The 19,824-nt window shown below is 43.1% G+C and overlaps 1 protein-coding gene across 5 annotated transcripts in view; it reads right to left on the reverse strand.

The window, feature by feature from the left end:
* Cacna2d3 (calcium voltage-gated channel auxiliary subunit alpha2delta 3) overlaps positions 1–19,824 on the reverse strand; it is an 813,990-nt gene that overhangs the window by 416,724 nt on the left and 377,442 nt on the right. For all 5 annotated transcript variants that reach the window (XR_005494606.2, XM_063275287.1, XM_063275286.1 and 2 more), the window contains 1 exon segment: positions 12,825–12,899. Coding sequence is in view for 4 of the 5 variants with exons in the window: in XM_063275287.1 (XP_063131357.1) it covers positions 12,825–12,899 (75 nt within the window). In the remaining variant the exon portion in view is untranslated.

Consider the following 19,824-nt stretch of genomic DNA (forward strand, 5'->3'; position numbering starts at 1 on the left):
GGATGCCTAGCTTCAGTTTCTAGGCTTGTGACAAAATAGAGTAGGGTTTCCCTTCAACCAGCCACTGGCTAAAGAATTCTCCATAATTCATTCAATGTAGTAGTTTTAAAGTTAGTTTGTATGAGAGATCAGGCCAAAGGAACATATTTAGAGGACAGCGCCTGACCCCGAGAGCACTACTTTGAACCCTTAAAATAAAAAAAGTCAGTCATTTAATTCCAGTTCTTACAGACTTGATGGACAGTAATGGCAAGAGGCTAGAGTACTGTGCTCATAATACGCCTGAGTTCACACAGATGCAGGTAAAGCTGCCCGGGATGAAGCAATATAAGATGTGGTATCTCACAGTATGCTGGCAAGGAAACCGTCACCAGCCCAGGAAGCTTGCTAAAAATAACCAACAGCTCCACGTTTAAAGGCTCTGCACTTTATCATGGGAATCTCAGGCCCAGGCAAATTGGGATTGGAGATGATGTTGAAGGTGTTTCTGAGGAAGAGGCCATTGTCAGGCACAAAGATGCCAGTATGATGCATAGCCTATCCCTTCCTGCGAGTGGGATGGTGAGGCAAGATAGCTCACCTAGATAGGAGTCTGGGAATAATAGAAAGGCCTCCTTTGCCCAATCTCTTTGAAGCCCCCTGAGCTATGGTCAGGTCTTGTTCAGGCTACTAATGCTATCAGCATCTATGACTTTGATGATCAGAATGAGAATCCGGAAAATAAAATTTAAGTCAAAATATATAAGCACATACAATCAAATGCGACCATGCCGAACCGTTCGCAACACATCTACATTGAAAATGTGCTGTTTGAGGTCTCAGCTACCTGGGAGCCCACTGTTAGGTAAGAATCCAGGGACATGATATGGATACCACATAAAACACAGCCCAACCAAACACTATATTTCACTGGGGACATACAAGCCATGCACAATGGATTATTGGGGCAGGGTGATCAAACACAGGTTCAGAAGAAGCAACATCTGAGACGTTCTATCTTTGTTAGGGTTTCTCCTGCTGTGAAAAGACACCGTGACCATGGCAACTCATAAAGAAAAAGTAATTGGAGCTGGTTTCCAGTTTTAGAGGTTTAGCCCATTATCATCAAGGCAGGAAACCTGACAGCATGAAGGTAGACTTGGTGCTGGGAAAGGAGCTGAGAGTTTGACATTTCTATCTACAGACAGCAGAAGGAGACTGAGGCACACTGACCCTACTTGAGTTTCTTAGACCTGGAAGCCTAAGTGACCCACTGCCTCCAACAAGGCCACACCTACTCCAACAAGGCCACACCTACTCCAACAAGGCCACACCCCCTAGCAGTACCACTCCTTATGACCAAGCTTTCAAACGCCTGAGTTTATGGGGGCCATTCCTATTCATGTTACCACACCCTGGATGTCTGTCTGAACTGCTGGCGGCTAACTGCTCCATGGAAGACCTGCTTCTCCTACCTGCAGCTCCCGCCGCCCTCCAACCACGCTCCCATGAGAAAATAGAGAGCAGGAGGCTCATCACCCTGCTGAGAAAGAAGAAAGAGGCCTTGTTTGTGAGTTTTCTCTCTGGGCCCATCACAGCACACCCATTACCTCCTTTATGCAACAGTGTTTAGACGCCAAAGGGGTCCTTGAAGAACAGCCAGGCTTTGGGCTTCTGCCCCCTAAGTAGAACGATAAGGAGAATTCAGCTCTGAATAGGGCATGCTGCTCCATGCGGGATGTTCCCTTCCAGACCCAGCAGGCTGTTAAATGAGGTTAATCCAGCTCAACCCCGTGAGATTCTGAAGCGACTGCCCAAGAAAGCTGCTAGACTCCAGGCAAACGTTTTTACAAAATCACAACAAAAGGCCATCTTCCCTCTGTAAAGATGGGAAAGAGCCTCTGTACCATGCATAGATGTCTTTAGCATTGTTTCTACTATTTACAGACTTCTACCCAAGTAAGCCATTTGTCTCTCACTGTCCCTCTCTCAGGATGTGTGATAAACGGCCCATCCCATGGGCATCTCTGTGGCAAGACAACAGGCCCCTTCCTAGGAAATGCCTTCAGCATAAACTGCCAACCCTAACATGTCTGGGGAGGCTAAAGGACTGACATTTGGGAGCTGTACCAAGGCCAGTTGGATGAGGTTGCCAGGGATGCTGGCCTGCAGAACACAGATCTGGGTCTGGCATCTGTGTCCTCCCCAGGCTCTGTTGAGCACAGCTGAGGCAGAGATGCTGCACACCCCCAACCTTGCCTGTGCCATGTGATGGGGGAGAAGTTAATGTTCAGATGAATTGGTACCCAGACTCAGTCCAGAGGAACAGAACAGAGTGAAATCATGGCTGTGTAAGGCCTCCAGTGATTTTCATAGCTCATCTCAACCGGGTTTCTCAACAGGCTTAATCCTGTAGAGAAATTAAACCTAGAAGACAGGCCATGAGGCTTCTTTCCAGCCCTGATTGGGAAATCTCCGTATGGAAGAAGGCACATTGTTTTGCCTGCCAAGATTTTTAAACTTATCATTATTACTTTGGTAACTTTTTCACATGAAACATACAGAAAGGAAACCAGAGGTCTGTGAATGCCTATGGTTCTCTTAACAGGAGGCAGAGCCTAATCACACTCAGCCTGTTGGTGTGTTACATGTGAGGTCATCTTCCATAAAAGGTTTTGTTGTGTGGGGGTCCATCTAATCCAAATGCAGGACACTTAAACTGTACCTGTGTGGAATGTTTGACCCTCCTCTGATCCCCCAAAATGCAATTTAATATGAATCCTTCTAAGAGTTATTTTGCTGTAAGTTTTTGTTTTTTTCCTGAGCATGGTACCCTAGATTCAGTTTGCCTAATATAAAATAAGTTCCAGAGCTTGATCTTCTTTCCATAAGGGATGTGATGAACAAATGGGTAGTGAGAGGCTGTAAGGCTGTGCAAAGTATGGAGTCACACCCCAAGTTGAGGAACATGGGAGGGCTGCATTACTTCGAACCCAACACATTCTAGATCTCCTAGTCAGTGTCCAATCCAATAATCAGGACAGCGATAACTGCACAGAAATCAGGGCATTGATTTAGCCCGGTGTCTGGATTTTAAGATGCACAGGGGAACATCCTGGTTATAGTACTTTGTCTTTCCAACAGTGATATTGCTGAAACACTAACATGAATTTTTATGTAAGACAGTGTTTTTTTCCCCTGATGTTAGATACTGACATGTGAGTCCCAGAGCTTCCCTACATAGAAACAGAGTTCTGTTAATAAGTCTCTGGTGTGGTCCTCAGCCTGGGCCAGAGTGTACTCTTGTTTTATCTAGACAATGCTTTGTGTAGTGATGGCCAAGGACATGCACATGAGAGTGCACCACAGTCTAAAGTAAAATGTTATTATTAGGAAAATGCTTGTCAAATTACAGCCCCTTCTAGCCCAGTAAGTGGATGTTTCCATTAAAAATATCTAAAGATGGGGCTAGAGAAATAGATTAACACTTCAGAAAACAGGCTGATCTTTCAGAAGAGCTGGGTTCAGTTCCCAGCACCCACACTAGGCTGTTCACAACCACTTGTAATTCCAGCTCCAGGAGATCATGAACCTTCTTCTTGTTGCCACAGGTGCCCGTAACTTACATGTTCATACCCCACATACACATACACATATACATACACATACACATACACATACACATACACATACACATACACATACACATACACATACACAACATTTAATTTAAAAATCTTATTTAAAAAAAGAATATCTAATTTCTGTTGAGGAGGTAGTTCAGTGAATAAGACTGTTCTCTGTGTAATCATGAGGACACACAAAAAGCTTGACCTGGTTATGTGAGTCTGTACCTCCACTTCTGGGAGAACCAAGAGGATTGCTGGAGCTTACTGGATGTCAGCATAGCCACAAAAAACAAAAACATAAACAAACAAACAATGACAAAAACCATTGTGTGCTCCAGATTCAGTGAGACCCTGTCTCGAGGGAATAATGTGAAGAACTAGAGAGGATGCTGGGTATCTTCCTCTGGTATCTATCTGCCCATGTGCTTTAATCAGGATTGCTCAGTAGTGTCTGGTCAGTTTCATTAATCCTTCCCCAAAGCTCCAGAGAATTTGAAGCAACAACACGATAGTTCGTATGTTTGATGGGGTGTCAGTGTAGAATGCCGTCAAGTGACTGACTGCCCCAAATAAAATCATGCCACAGTCTCCAGAAGCCTGGAGACCAGAAAATAGTCTACAAGGAGTCGTCTCCACAGTCCCATAGTCCATCCTTGACTAGAAATTTGGTAACTTTAAGTGAACTACCAGTTAACAGCCAGGTGGCAGTGAGACAGCCATTTCTGTATGTTTACACACACACACACACACACACACACACACACACACAGAGGGAGGGAGGTGGGGGAAGAGAGAAGACAGTGACAGAGGGGAAGGGAGGGGAAGTGATGGAGGGAGGAAGGGAAAAGTGGGAAGAGTAGGGGTGGAGGAAGAGAAAGAGACTTTCAGCAAACCTGTCCACATTCAGAGAAGTCTGGAAAACGAAGGGCTCAATCGATTCCCACCCAGGTAGAAGTAATGAGCGCCTGTCACATCTTTCTTTATGTAACACACACAGCTATGTTCTTTCTTACTAATGTGGACACCACAGTGCCATAGGAATATCTTACAAACACCTCTCATAATGCCATGTTCAAACTTCAAACGTGTCCTACTGTTTGCCCATAATTCAGACCTGGGCTTTACTTCTCCATATGTCAAAACTGGAGAAGAACAGGATAACATCAAATTGTATAAGAAAGGTAACTCCACCTGCTTGGCAAGGCATTGGCGTGGGACATTGGGCTTCTTAAGATATGCATGACTGGTGGTGTTCTGTATTTACAATTTTTATTTGCACATGTCAATCAGCATGTACATGTTCCAATCATTCTTCTGATGAGCTGACCAAATAAGTTGGGGACAAGAACTGATGATGCATACATTGGTAATGATAATGATAGGAATCATGAGAATCTAACAGGCTTTCTAACTCCTACGGTACTCTATCTATACTATGTGATACACTATTATTTCAAATATGTGTGTGTGTGTGTGTGTGTGTGTGTGTGTGTGTGTGTGTGTGTATAATGCCTTTCTTTGTGTTCTGCCTTCCAGATAAACACAGATGAGCAATGAGATTAAAAATCAATTAAATAAATTAACTGGTTAGTTTATCCAAGATGGAAACTCCATCCAAGGTAGAAATCCCCCCACTTAAACTCCCATTTGCTAAGAGGTGAACGGAAAGGAGGCTTCTGACTTGATGTGCTCCATTTAGAAAGGGTGGAAGATGAGTTATGCAAAAATCCACATATGCTAACATCTTCTAGTCTCATGGTTTACACCAAGGATGGGCAAACTATCTTCCATGGGCCATGTTTGTCTACTATCCATCTGTGTAAAAAGTTTCCCTGAAACTCAGCAAGGACCATTCTTTAGTTACTGCCCATGTTACTGCTCTGCTGCAATCATAAAAGCCAGTCATTACAGCAGGGATGTTATGGCCACATAAACCAAAATATTTGCTAGTGAGCCTTTAACAAGAAGCTTTCTGGCATCTAATCTAGACTCATACAAAAAGATCACATTAATTCCCATACACTGAGCAGAGACAAACACAATATCAGAACTCCCCTAGATTGACAGTTTTCAGCCAAATAGATATTGACACACAGCCTAACATAGACAGTCCCCTAATGGCAATATGGCTACTTTTAAATAAGTGCATTAGTCAAATGCATATAAATAGAAATTATATATAAAAAGTAATATTTGAAGAATTTCTGGGAATAGTCTCTCACAGAACCAGCCCCAGATCACCATTTTCTAACTTCTCTGAAAGGCTGCTTGCAGCAACCTGGATTTCTCTTGTAGTGTGTATTATGGAAACCCCTCTTTATTTAATCCACTTTACTAGGTTACCTGAACTTACTTAATAAAGTCTCTTAACTTTTAAAAGCAAAATTTGCCCCATGAGAAAAGTAAAATTGATCTAGAAGTTGGAAATCATCCTTAGACCTGGAGAGAATTGAGTGGGTCAGTAGTTACTGTTGTACAAAAACTTTGCTTTAAATCTTTGTATGACTTTCAATAATGTGTAATTACTTAATGTGTGCTTAATATAAAGATATTCTAATAATGCAGAAGTATATCAGATGGACTTCTTAAATTATAGCCTCTCCCCTTTCCTTTCTCTCTCTCCTCTCTTACAGCTTAAAGCAAACAAAACAGAAACTACCATTTCACAATAGTAGTTTACTGTTAAGAATATACTGTTGTTCTCTGTCTGTCTCTGTCTCTGTCTCTCTGTCTGTCTCTCTGTGTGCACTCTATTCTTGTTGCTGTTTTTAGTAAATTATATACATTGAATATTAAGTGATCAGATCTAGAATTTCTATACAACTATACTTAAATTGTTACTAATTTTTCTTTTTTATCTCTAGACACTCCTGTTTATAAAGCAATGCAATTCTTATATCTTCTACTTGTTTTGAATTTAATGAAAGCGAGATATCATTTGTTCTCTCATCAAACTTTATGTCCTTTGGTATTTGAGCAGGCAATGTTCATTTATATGCAGAAGGGTCACTTACTGACACGCCCCCCTCACCCTCAAACTGTGGTCTACAGCAAGTGCGCATTCCTACAGCCCAGGGAGGCTTGAAGTTTCAGCATCCTGGCCGCCCCCTTCAGCGACCTAGGAACTCTGCTGGGTCCTTTTGTTAGGTCAAGGAGCTTTTGTATCTGATGCTGGGGGAAAGATGAGAGCTGCCAGAGAAGATGGGGTCACGTGGTCTCTAAGGTTGGCTGATTTTGCAACGGCCAATTCACAAATGAATCTTAAACGGAACCATGAAATTTGGTGGATTTCAGGACATCTTCATTATAAAACCAGAGAAAAACCATATCACTCTCCTTCCCCCCTCTTCTCCCCCCTTTTCTCCCCCCTCTGCTCCCCGCAGAGACCACGGGAGGTTCATTTCAAGGCCTGATGAATGGTTCAGAAGGTCTGAAGTAGATTACAATGTGAATTTTCTTGTTTGAATTCTACATTTGAACTCCAGACTCACCCAATTTGTCATGGTTTCTTTTTCCTTAAAGAAAATACCAGCCAGTTATTTAGTATATAAAACAGCAAAGGCAAATGTCCTCCAGACAGAAAACCACACCTTTAAAGACGAAACCAACAAGTTAAGAGAGCCTCCCGAGCCCTGTCTAGGGAGGCTGAGCTGTCGGCTATTTATTTTATGCAAAAATCACAGGAAGCCATTTTTGATCAAAGCCAACCAACATTTCCTCCCTCTTCTTGCCTTGTTTTAAGAGACTTTAAAATCCCCGCATTCCTTTTCTCCAGTTCTTTAAGTAATTTTATCAAATGCTGTTTTGATTTAAATGACTGTATTCTGAGTTTCAGGCCCCCTGGTTCAAGGCTACACCACCTCATAATTCTAGATGTGGCCTTCCGGGAGGTCTTCGTGTCGGTTGACCGTTCAGGTTGTGCAGCTGAACCTTCAGGCTCCACTTCTGGAAAGGTCACATGGTATAAAGTGGGCAATCTCAGACAGCCCAATGCCCCTAGAATTTGTCACGAAGCATGTGAGCATTCCTGAAGGCATCGGAATGTGCTGGTCGAAGCCAACAACCGCCATTGATGCTCGCACTGCCAGTTCTACACAGGTGACATGCAGGTGACCATGCTCCAATCACGAGAATGGGGAAAAGGTTCAAGGCTGCCATCAAGGGCATCGGATCAGAAATGACTAGCCAGGAATGCCAATCAGAAACTACCCAGTTTCACCCCGTCCCATTTTGATTATCTTGAGCATTTTAAAGGTGCCACATATCTACCATTTTGTATAATACAATATAATATACTGGGCAAAACCCATAAAGAATCCCAAGCTTTGACTGTCAGTGTTTTTCAGATCTTCTGTTAAAATGATAAAACAAAACAATAATAACCATGAATGAATCTTATCTTAAACAGCTTATGCCTTTGTTCATGCAACTGCAATTCTAGGAACCACCTACCCTGTCAGCCCTAACCTGGGTGCACGTCTTTTCCCTGTGGAAAATGGTCAAGACTGTACAGCATAGACCCATCTCACACCCACAAGTATGGGCAGCTGCACTGCTAGCTGTCTGACCACTCCATCCCTAGTGACGGGGCCCCTGACCTATCAGAATCACACGGGAGAATCACAGAGACACAGACAGGGAGAGAGTATGGCTCTAGACATTAGGTCTGAGGCCCCGGGCATGGCCTTCCATTCCTAGGAACTGCAGTTAAGTCAATATATATAGATTTACACTTTGCTTTTAATGAATGGTTTGTGTCCCATGCTGCCAAGAGTTCTACAGGTACATGGCCACATCCTTGTACTGATGGCAAAACCAGAAACCTGCTTGAATTGACTGACAGAGCTCGCCTCCATTTTAAAATATCTAAGATACCAATGGACCTAAACATTTTATATCTGGAGACTGCTCTCCATTGTAAAGCAATCTGCAACCAGTACTTTGGTAACAGGACTGAAGAACTTCTGCCCTGCCAAGCCTGCTTAGCCCTAGATCCTGACACTTCACCCTTGTTTGTCCACAGACTGTCAGAGCTAAATGGTTTTCGCCTGACTTGTTGAACCACGTGATATACATGTTTTCATAAACTGTAAAGCGTAGGTCAAGGGTACTGTCACCTTTGCTCTGTTAATGGATGTTGAATTGCTTCAGTGTCTTTCATTATCAAGAATAGCCTTCCTTCCCTGATCTGCTTTATAACTTCTTCTAAACCATGCTGGTCACATCTGTGTTCCCTGCACACCCCGTGTACCTACATGTGTGCAAACATGCATACACGCACAAGCCAAAAGGGGAGGTACAAGGAAAAAATGATTAGGAGAAATCAATCTGTCCCATTTGGAGGTCATACTTAACTGTACCACAACTGCCGTTGGTAGGAAGGAGGAAAGACACAGAGGACAGCCCTAGTTGGCATTCCTCAGGTACTGTTCATGGTTTTGTTTGTTTGATTGTTTGTTTGTTTGCTTGTGACAGAACCAGAGAGAGACAGAGACAGAGAGAACCTTTAAAGAGAAAGAGCATGTGCGTGACAGAGACTTCTCGATCTAGAACTTGCCAAACAAGCCAGGCTGCTTGCCAGTGAGTGCCATGCTCTGCCCCTTTCTGATACCCAAGTGCTGGGATTATAAAGTGCACACAATACCACACTTGGCTTTTCAACTTTAACTTGAGTTCTGGGAATTGTAGGTCCTGGCTGGTTTTCTAGAGGACTTGGGTTTCGTTCCCAGCACCCACATGGTGGCTCACAATCATCTGTAACTTCAGCACCAGGGGACCTGATGCCCCTTTTCTGGTCTTTGTGGGCCTTAGGCACTTAAGTAGTACACAGAAACACATGCACACAAAACACTCATACACATTAGATAAAATAAGGTTTTAAACAAAGTCAGGCTGTTAAACTTTTACCAAGTTAACTGTGGTTTTTATAAATGACCTTTTTATCATGAGGAAATAATATCTCATCTCATTTTATTAAGGAGTTCTTTAAACAAAACAACACAAACAGACAAACAAAAATATGGTGGGGCTTAGGTTTTAACCAAATGCTTTGTCCCTATCAAACACTAGGCTAGCATATCACATATCTTCTTGTCATTAGCCTATTGACATTGATAGATTTGATGCTGGTGTTAGAACAATTTTGGGTATTCAGAGTGAAGCCTATTCGAGTAGTATACTGTTTTCTTTTGCTCTACTGTTTTTTATTTTACCAGAGAATCCCCCCAACCCCTAAAAGAAAAAGGAGAGGGTGATGTCTCAATATGTTTCATCTGGCTCTAAGTGTCTACTTGACACAGCCTAGAGTCACCAGAGAAGGGAGTCTCAATTGAGGGTTTTCCCAGAGCAGACTGGCCTATGGGCTTGCTTGTGGGAAATAGTCTTGACGGTTAAGTGATGTAAGATGGCCCAGCATACTTATAAGTTGGCAACCATTTTCTGGGCAGGTAGTCCTGAGTCCATGGATCTGTCAGTGAAGTTCCTTCTCCAACTTCTCTAAATAATGAACTACTCTCTTTAAGCCAAAATAAATCATTTCTTCCCCTAAATTGCTTTCATGCAGGAGCTGAAACTAGAACACACTGCTTCTATTTTTTCAAGGATATTATATAAAATTGGCATAAATCCTTCTTAAAGTGTTTAGTACAAATTACTAGTAAAACCATCTGGACCTGGAAATTTCTTGGAGGGCAGGGCTTTAACATTTTCGACTAGGTTTCTCTCTATAGTTACACAACTATTAAACTGTCTATTTCATTAGTCTGATTTTGGTACATTTAGACCACGTTTGGTAAGTTGTTGAATTCACAAGCTCAAAACTGTCTATGGTGTTTCTTTATTATCTTTTACAATATTTATTTATTTACTTATTTATTTAATGTATATGAGTGCTCTGTGTTCATACACACTAGAATCAGATCCCACTACAGATGGTTGTGAGCCACCATGTAGTTGCTGGGAATTGAACTCAGGACCTCTGGAAGAGCAGGTAGTGCTTTTAACCACCAAGTAATCTCCCTAGCTCACTTTATTGTTTTCTTAATGGCTACAGGATCTCTACAGATGTCTCTTGTTCCATTCCCAATATTGCTGATTTCCTGATTTCCCTGCTCCTCTCCCCATCTCCCTTCTCCCTCCTCCCCCTCTCCCTCTCTTCCTCTTTCCATCTCCCTTCCCCTCCCCCCTCTCCCTCCCTCCCCCACTCTTTATTTTTTGTTGTTTTTCCCAAAAAGTTATGAATTTTACTGACTCTTAAGGAGGCAGTTTTGAGTTTCATTGACTTCATTGTTTTCTTCTTTAATTTAATTGATTTCTGTCCTTTTTCATCACCTTCCTTCTGCTTGCTTCCTTTTCTCTTTCCTTTCCAACCTCCACTTGATCTTTTCATTTAGTTCTTGAAAGTGCTATCCCTCTTTCTGCCCCCACAACTTCACAGGAGACCCACTGCTACATTGATGTTTCCAATACTTTAAAGTCTGAAAGCTACTGTGTAGTTTGCCTTCTCCTGAATATTTTTCAGGTTCATTGTATGCATGTATACTGGAGTTCTGCAGAGTTTCCGTTTTCAGAGGGAGTGAGCCTGATTGATACATAGCTCTTCCACACTATTTGTGTTGGAAAATCAAAGAGTCTCGCAAGGGAAAGAGGTGTGTCATCATAGAAGTCTACTATAAGGAGTTTTCTAGAAAGCTCATAATTAAATAGAACCTTCAGTCCCATTTCCTTAGTTTTCCTTCAATAAATATAAATATAAATATAAAACAATTTTAACAAAGTTCTGGCCCATTTCCTTACCCAGTCCCAAATATGACTTGATATTTTCAAATTTCACACTGCTCTCTGTTCTTTGTTGAAGCTACCAGAGAATGGCTTTGGTCATTTAAACATCCTTCACTTTAAAATTGCAAAACATCCTTCACTTTAAAATTGCAAACTTTCTTTGTTTGCACCTGTCTGAGAGTATCCAAAAAAGAGGACCACCTCATCCAGAACATGGACAGAGGGGAAGTGCTTAGAGAAACTTATAGGTTCCTCATTTTCATACAAATTTCAGGAAACACTTATTCCTTGAACTACTCTGTCCTTGTAAACATGAAACGTGTATGTGTGTGTGTGGGGGGGGGGGGGTGTGCGCGCGCGTGCGCGCGTATGTGATTTTTTTTGTCTCCCAAACTGAATCTCAGCTGGTTCTTCTGTGTACTAGATGGAATGAACCCCCCAGTATCCTGTGGCTTTCTCCCTCAGAGATTACCAAAGAGCTTCTTCCCCTGTTTTCCTTTAGGATAGCACTAATTTTTTTCCCAATAAGGGCTGGAGCTTTGCTCTGTAGAATTTGTCCAGTGTGCCACAGAAGGCCACCTTGGTCATTACACTCTGTCCCCTCATAGAAGTCTGATCACCAGAGGAAGAGATAAATAAAGTCTTGCATAAAATCTTGTAAAATAACACGGGCCATGGCATCCGTGAGTCCGTTGAGGTGTGAAAGGCTGCAGGCTAAACCTTTACTGACTGAGTTGTTACAGGTGCTATGGGAGAGGAAAGATGGAAAGATAGACTCATGATATTTGGGTTGACAAATCAAAAAGTTCCACAATGGAAAGAGATGGATCATCATAGAAGTCTGCTATAGGGAATTTTCTAGAAGGCTTATAATTGAATAGAACCTTCAATCCCATTTCCTAAGGTTTTCCTTCAACACATCTTTATTCCACAGAATTTGTGGAATAAGCCTTTCTTGGAACATGTAGGATGTAGCAGTCCACAGAACACCCCTCTCTAGTGATGCTTACACTAATGGAGACAAGTTATCACAAAAGATACCCCAAAGAATGAGTTCATCCATTTTTACAAGTGAGAAAAGAGAAATAAGGAGTGGATTCAATTTTCAGCGAGATATCATCAAAAACCATCTTCTCTCTGTGGTGAGACACTGAGCACACACAATGTCTGCTGTTGGAAAGAGGGAAACGAAGCAAATCCAATGGATTCAGGAGAAGCAGGGAGCAGAAGAAAACGTAATTCTACTCCTGTCATGATTTTATATGTGCTTCTCAGTAAACATTGCAAAACCTGGAGTGAGCTCTAACAGCCACAGTGAACATAGCACATTCAAGGAGATTTGACAAACTAAGATAGAACTATTATGAATAATCACAACAACAGAGACAGGGGCATGCCCCCAGATCTCTGGTGCTCCTGCCCAGAGGAAGCACCTACCTCCTTGTTGGTCCTGTCCGCTTGAACCAGTGTTCCATTCAGACAAGGTTCCACATAGTGAAGCTCTTCATTATACTGCAAAGGAGAGAAACAACCAAGAGGAAATATTGAATGAGGACCACAAAGTGTACTAGTTAAGAGTCAGAGGGTACACAGACACATGGGAATAGCACAATCGCAGGTTCGATTCACCCAGAGCTGCTGTGGGAAGAGACTAGAAGCATCTCTCACAACCACTCTAGAACAGACTCTGTCTGAGGATTGGACCTTTTAGACTGTGCTCAGTGACAACCATGGGAAAGCCAAGCAAGTCACAGGGTGAAATGAAGGATGCGCTTAGTACCCTCACTGTGGGTATATGCAAGGATATTCCTGCAGCTGCTAGGACAGCGGGTGGATGCATAGCAATGCAGGCAGAGAAGCTGCCTAAGGGGTGAGATGCTGCTCTGGGCAGGTAGTTGCTATGGAGCTCTCCATCCAGACTCGGAATAAGCTTCATTTGTAGTTTGACTTGACCTCAAGTACTTCAGATACCTACCCTTTACAGACAGAGAAACTGAGGGGGGCGGGGAAACTCTCTGAAAAGCATCAGTAACTAAGAAGGGAGCAGTGTCCAGCTTCATGCCCAACAGTCTGACCTCGAAGCCATGTGGTTTTGGGATTTTGAAGTCCTCTGCACCCTGGATCTTCCTTCACTTCCTGTCAGGCTCACCTCTGTCCCCCTTAAGTCTTTGTTTCTGGTCTCAGAAATGCATCTGGAAACCTTCATTTGTCTTATGAAGTCTAGAGGAAAAAGTAGATGCGTACCGTCCCGATTCCTTCTCTCCAGTGTGAAGAATCTAATCCAGGGCTGTTTTTCCTTGTGGGGCAACTTTTTAAGGGCAGTGGATATTTTTGCTAAAGGGACAGTGAAAGGGACTAGTTCTGGGCTTGGGATTTGGGGAACTGTGGTAATGTTCTATTTCTGGGGATGGTCAGCCAGATTAAACAAATGTGCTCGTTTTGTGATGGTTCTTTGGACTATGTTTATACTGTTCATATTCTTGTTATGTTAAATAAAAGTTAGATATATTGGGGTTGTTTTTATATGCTTGGCCCAGGGATTTGCAGTATTAGAAGGTGTAGCCTTATTGTAATAGCATGGCCTTGCTGGAGGAAGTGTGTCACTGTGGGGGTGGGCTTTGAGACCCTCTTCCTAACTGCCATGAGATAGTCTTCTCCTGGTTGATTTTGGAACAAGATATAGAACTCTCAGCATTTCCAGCACCATGCCTGCCTGAATGCTGTCATGTTTCCTACCATGATGATAATGGATTGAAGCTCTGAAAATTTAAGCCAGCCCCAGTTAAATGTTTGCCTTTATAAGAGTTGCCTTGGTCATGATGTCTTTTCACAAAACTAGAAACCCTAAGATATGTCTGCTCTGCTGACATTAATTGTTGATGAACAGAGTATGGCATTTGACCCCCAGAGGGGAATTTTTACCTCTGGTTTCAGGAAGCACATATATAGATCAACATGAAGGTCTTTACCAAGGTTCTCCTGCATTTTGGAGAGAAACTGGAAGCTCCTATGGAGACATCCATTCCCTTCTTCTTCACCTCCCTTACTGATGAACGACGTGATTCAGGAGAACCAAATTCTTGCAGCATTAGTGGTCTTAGCCAATCACAACTATCCAGCTGTGCTCCATTAGGTACTAGCTTCCAGGGCCTCTTTGTTGCCAGGGTTAGTTAGAGAACCACTGCAGTCAATGGGACAGAAGGAAAACTTCTTGTGTGTCTTCTTCAGACTTCTGTCACTGAGAGAAAATCCATCTGGATATACCTACTCCTTCCTTCCTTCTCCCTCTGGTTGCTGTTCTTGTCCAGGTGCAGTGGCTGCTTCACTGCCAGCAGGTGACAGAGATGAAAAACACAAGGCAAAGAAGAGAACAAGAAGGCGGGACCAGCACAGGTCTGCCACTAAGCCCTCTGAACCACAGGACCAAGACTCTACTTGTCCTCCTTCTGGAGCCTTCCCTCAGTTTATTAGATGAATCCAGGTTGAAGCAACATTTGAACATTCATTCAGCTCTAATGTAACTCAGAGATCTAAATGTTCTTAAGGATCCTGCTTTGGTTCTTGCCTTTTAAAATAATGTGTTTATGATGTGTGTGTGTGTGTGTGTGTGTGTGTGTGTGTGTGTCTGTGTGTCTGTGTGTCTGTGTGTCTGTGTGTCTGTATGTGTAGGTGCTCATGCATATTACAGCCATGTGTAGAAATCAAACAACAACTCTGCATGTGTGTCCTCCCTTTTTATCTAGGTTAAAATCCTGTCAGTCATTACTGCACACCTATATCCGACTCTAGCTGGCACAGGAGCTTGTGGGGACACCTCTGTCTCTACCATATGTCTTTTTACAGGAACACTGGGAAGACAAAAGTGTATTACATAGCAAGGTTCACATGGATCTGGGAATTTGAACTCAGGTCCTGAGGATCAAAGGGCAAGCACATGCTACCAATTGACTCATCTCTTCAGCTTTGTTCTTGCTCATAGTCCACTGTTTTTCAGGTAATTTGAAAAATTCCACCAACACTCCTCCTAACACATGCTTTCAAAGGCAACTCCTGTAGTTGTGGAGTCTGAGATTAGAGTTTGAACGGCTGTACCAAGTCCTATGCTGCTAAGGACCCTGGGTGGCTGCAACTGCTAAGCCTCACTGAGTCCACTTACACCTAACCACCTAATGGTAACCACCACAGCGGGCCTGTGGAGATGGAGGGGTTGACAGATCCGAGTGAATGCATTTTGCTAATACAGAGGCTAGCAGATGTTGGGGGAGGAACTGGGGGAAGGGTTTAAAAGCAAAGAAGACCAGGGAATTTTGTCCTCATCAGGGAGGTACATATGTAGTAATCAGAACCAGGCCCACTGTCCCTGAGCACATGACAGCCACAGTAAGTGGCGTCTCCTCCTCTGAACACCAGCCAGCTTGTTAGTGGCATCATCCAAGCTCGCAGTTTCCTAATTTCTCCTGACTACATCAGGATTGAGCCAGGCCCAGCAATCTGGTCTGTATCACTGTCGGGTATGGAGGTGGCCACATGAAGAGAGGAGAGGTACATGCCCAGCTGCTGAGTCGAGAAAGCCCACTGGCCACACAAGCTCCTCAAACTCCAAGGGACTGCAAAGGATGCCCTGACATCTCTTAAGCTCCAACAGCTCTCCATTCGAAAACCTGTCATCTGCTACACATTTACAGATGCTCCCTGGATGCCCCTGCTGTTTTATTGTGTGTGTATGTGGAAGGAATATTTACATGTATGTTCTTGTGGATGTGTATGTGTGTATGTGTGTGCCCATATATATGTGTGAATGGTGAGGCCAGAGATCAGCATGATCTTATTTTCACTCTTTATCTTACTTATTGAGGGGCTTACTGAACTTGGAGATCATCGATTGACTGGACTGGCTAGCCAATGAACTCAAGGGATCTGCCTGTCTCTCTTCCTCCCTCCAGTAGCACCGAAGTTAGAAATATAAGCATGAAGTACATGCATGCTGTGTGCCTAGGTTTCACAACCTGGGGATCTGAAATCCGGTCTTTGTGCTTGAGCAGCAAGCATGCTACTATTTCCCTAGCTCCAGTATTTTCTGGATTTTTGTTTTGTGAGTTAATGGTGGTAGAGGGTCACATCAGATTATAACTGAAGATGGAGTTCATGCTAGCCTTGGTATATTCAACAGCCCATAAGTAACTCATTCTTACTTGGCCAAACAGATGTCAGTGCCCCAAAGAGAAAGATGCCTCACAGGTGTAATCTCTTTGGTTTTTAGCTCCTCTCATGGCCAGTCACTCTACCATCGGGAAGCCTCCAACCACCCCTCTCTTCTACCAAAGTGGCATGTGGCTTCCTACTGATGCTGAAGGAGTTCTCTGGTAGATCAAAGACCTAAGGAGCCCTGCGAATATCTAATCCAGGAACCCAGCACATGCTAAGGAAATGCCACCACTTTAAGAGCTTAGAACCTTCCATATGACCTATGAGGTCTCAGTCACTGTTAGCCTTCTTTTCCCTTCCTATTTCCTTGTGACTTTGTCTTTGGGTTCACACAAATAGTCCCTGGCCCTGCCACATACAAACTGAGTCACTTGGACAAGGTATTGCACTCCATAAGCAACAGGATCTGAGTTGGAGGAAGTTGAGGTTACGAGCCCTGCCAGAGGCTCCTGGTGAGGATGAATGAGTATGCTCAAGGGCCTGGTGCTGAGGAAGATGAGGCAGGCCACCATATTGCATACTAAGTGTGCAGGAGAGAAAGGAGTAGGCATGGGAATGAAGTGTGGACACAGTGATGGACTGATACATGAGCTAAGGAGAAAGGAAGAGGGGCTAGTAGTGGGACCAGACTGCTCTTGGGAGCAGGGGCCATGTTCCCTTGGTTTCCTTGGAAGAACACTGTATATGCCCTGTGGGAGACAAAATGATGCACCACTGGGCACAAGTGACCAACTAAATGCCCAAGACAGGAACCTGCCACACTCTGAGCTTTCCCAGAGTCCCAGGTCTCTAAGAGTAGAAGATGAATGAAGCATTGCCTCTCAAGAAGGTGTCTACCATAGAAGTCTTCATTCCCCCATTTTCTCACTGAGCACTAACTACTAACCTACTATGTGCCAAACATATAAATACCACCTCAGCTTGCTCATAACCATCTCCACTGAAGGACCCTATCAGTTGTAAATGAACATATTCATATTTCTACTCTTCTTTTTCATGATAAAAAGTGAATGTCTCTCATTCTAAAATGATCCTTCTGAACTCAAACCAAGCCACCATGATCTTCCTCAGATATCAGACTATGTCCTAACATTCCTCTCTCTTATTGAAAGATTATGTCACCATCTTGATCAACTATCAAACTCATGGCCAGGGGGCAACAAGCATAACACCACACATTGTCTCCGTTTTTCTACCCTCTCTCGGTAAGCATTTTCCTCCTCTTTCACAGTCAAAGAACAATTCTCAGAAAGAAAGAACAGGAAAGGCAAGCTTTAACTTCAGTCCTTGAATGGCCAGAGCACTCTTAGGGGAGATCTGAGAATAAAGATGTGGTCATGTAGTCAGCATCGCATCCTCTGTTGGCTTGTACATTGCACAACGTGAGGGCTGGCCCATGGCCAGATCACATTTGGATTCTAGATGATGCTAAGGTACCCAAGCTTCATGTCAGAAGCTCAATATGCTGGTAGAGAACAATGCATCTTTCAGACTTACCTAGATAAGGCCATCAGTTGCCTAGACACTGGGATGAGGAAAGACACAGTTGCGGGGAAGAAGCTTCCAAGAAGGTCTCCCTACATCACTTTAAAAGCTGAAACTCCACATGATGCCCCGCACATAGACGACTGGACTAGTCTGGTATGGTCTGCCTCTCTCAGTACAGTCTAATCTTTGCACCAGCCCCATTCTGGCCCAGTTATCTCCATGCCCTCCCCCATCCCAGTGAGCTCCAGACACTATCAATTCTCTCCTGAAGTGAGGACCAGGTTCACACCTGAAAATGGTACTTACCTTCTCAGTAAGTTCCTTCCTCCTTTCACTCCTGACCTAGCCCATAGCTTACACCTAATGTCTCTATCACTTCAAATACCCACTTGTCATCACCTCAGTCGACACATTTTCACAGACTCTTTCACTGATGCGTTCTCTCTCTCTCTCTCTCTCTCTCTCTCTCTCTCTTTCTCTCTTTCCCTCCCTCCCTCCCTCTCTCCCTCCATCCCTCCCTCCCTGCCAGGCTCCCTCCTTCCCTCACTAAACCATGAGCATCTTTCCTGGGCTTCCCTACCAGCCAGTCACACACAGGATCTCAGGGGTAATGAGGCAGATGCTTGTCTTCTACAGCTAAACACTCAAACAGCGCACAACCATGTTTATTAAACCAACTGATCACAATGACAAGGAAAGCAAGAGGTCAAAAATGTAGAGAAACTCAACACAAATCAGAGGAGGGGGAAAAAAACCCTGAAGTAAAAAATTAAAAAAAAATCCTTTTCTAATGTCAAATAACAGTTCCACCAATAGCCCATAATATGAAAATGCTGCCTTGTTCCTGGAATGTAGGAGGCTGATGCAAAGAAGATTCAATTAAAGGAGTTTATAGTTTTGCTGCTGTACTTTTAATTAAGTGGCCTTTGGGATGAAAATGTAGGAAGGACGGAATGAAGCAGAGGAGCCCACAATATTTTCACTAACACAAGGTATCGCTGGATCTTCTTTCTCACAAAAGTATCTTCCAAAATTAGAAATGTAACTGGGTTTAATTAGCAGTATAGCACCAAAGAGCAGGGAAAGCCAACACCAACCCAGGCCTCTCCGTACAGCACCGATTGCTTTACAATGCAAAGCCACGGCAGCCTGAGTACTGGAAAATTAGTTCTAAGGAAAAGCTATGAATTAGAAACAGGGTATCAGACATTTCTAGGATGAACTAGCAAATGATTCTCTCCTCCATACTGTTCTGCACAAACAGGGCCTGCAGGAAGCCTTTAAATTGATTTCACAATATCAGCCCAGTTAATGCGGTGTTCGTTTAATGCCTGACTTGGCATCTTTGTAAAACCATTTCTCAACTTCCAGCATCATATGGAATTAGCACCCTCATTTTTATGATAATGTTGTTCATTTAATGCATGGCTTGGGGAACGACTTCAAAGGGAATGAGGAAAAAATATATGCTTTTTCTTGTCATAATTTGACCTCAAATTTTTTTCTCCAACTGCATAAAATCTCTCTGTTTCACCTGTTCTTTAGAATTCTGTCAGTTATCTCATTAACTCTAGACAGAGTTTTTTTTTCAATATTCTGCCCATCAAAGATAAACCAGTGGTTATTTGTCCTTTTGTGTTTACTCTCTGGAAAGGGCCAGATCAGGAGATTTCCACTATAATAGATAAGCTACACTTGACAATGAACTTAATAAAATGGAAAGCTGAGTCAGATGTCCACGAAC

The sequence above is a fragment of the Rattus norvegicus genome, chromosome 16, assembly GCF_036323735.1.
Source record: "Rattus norvegicus strain BN/NHsdMcwi chromosome 16, GRCr8, whole genome shotgun sequence".
Classification (NCBI taxonomy): domain Eukaryota; kingdom Metazoa; phylum Chordata; class Mammalia; order Rodentia; family Muridae; genus Rattus; species Rattus norvegicus.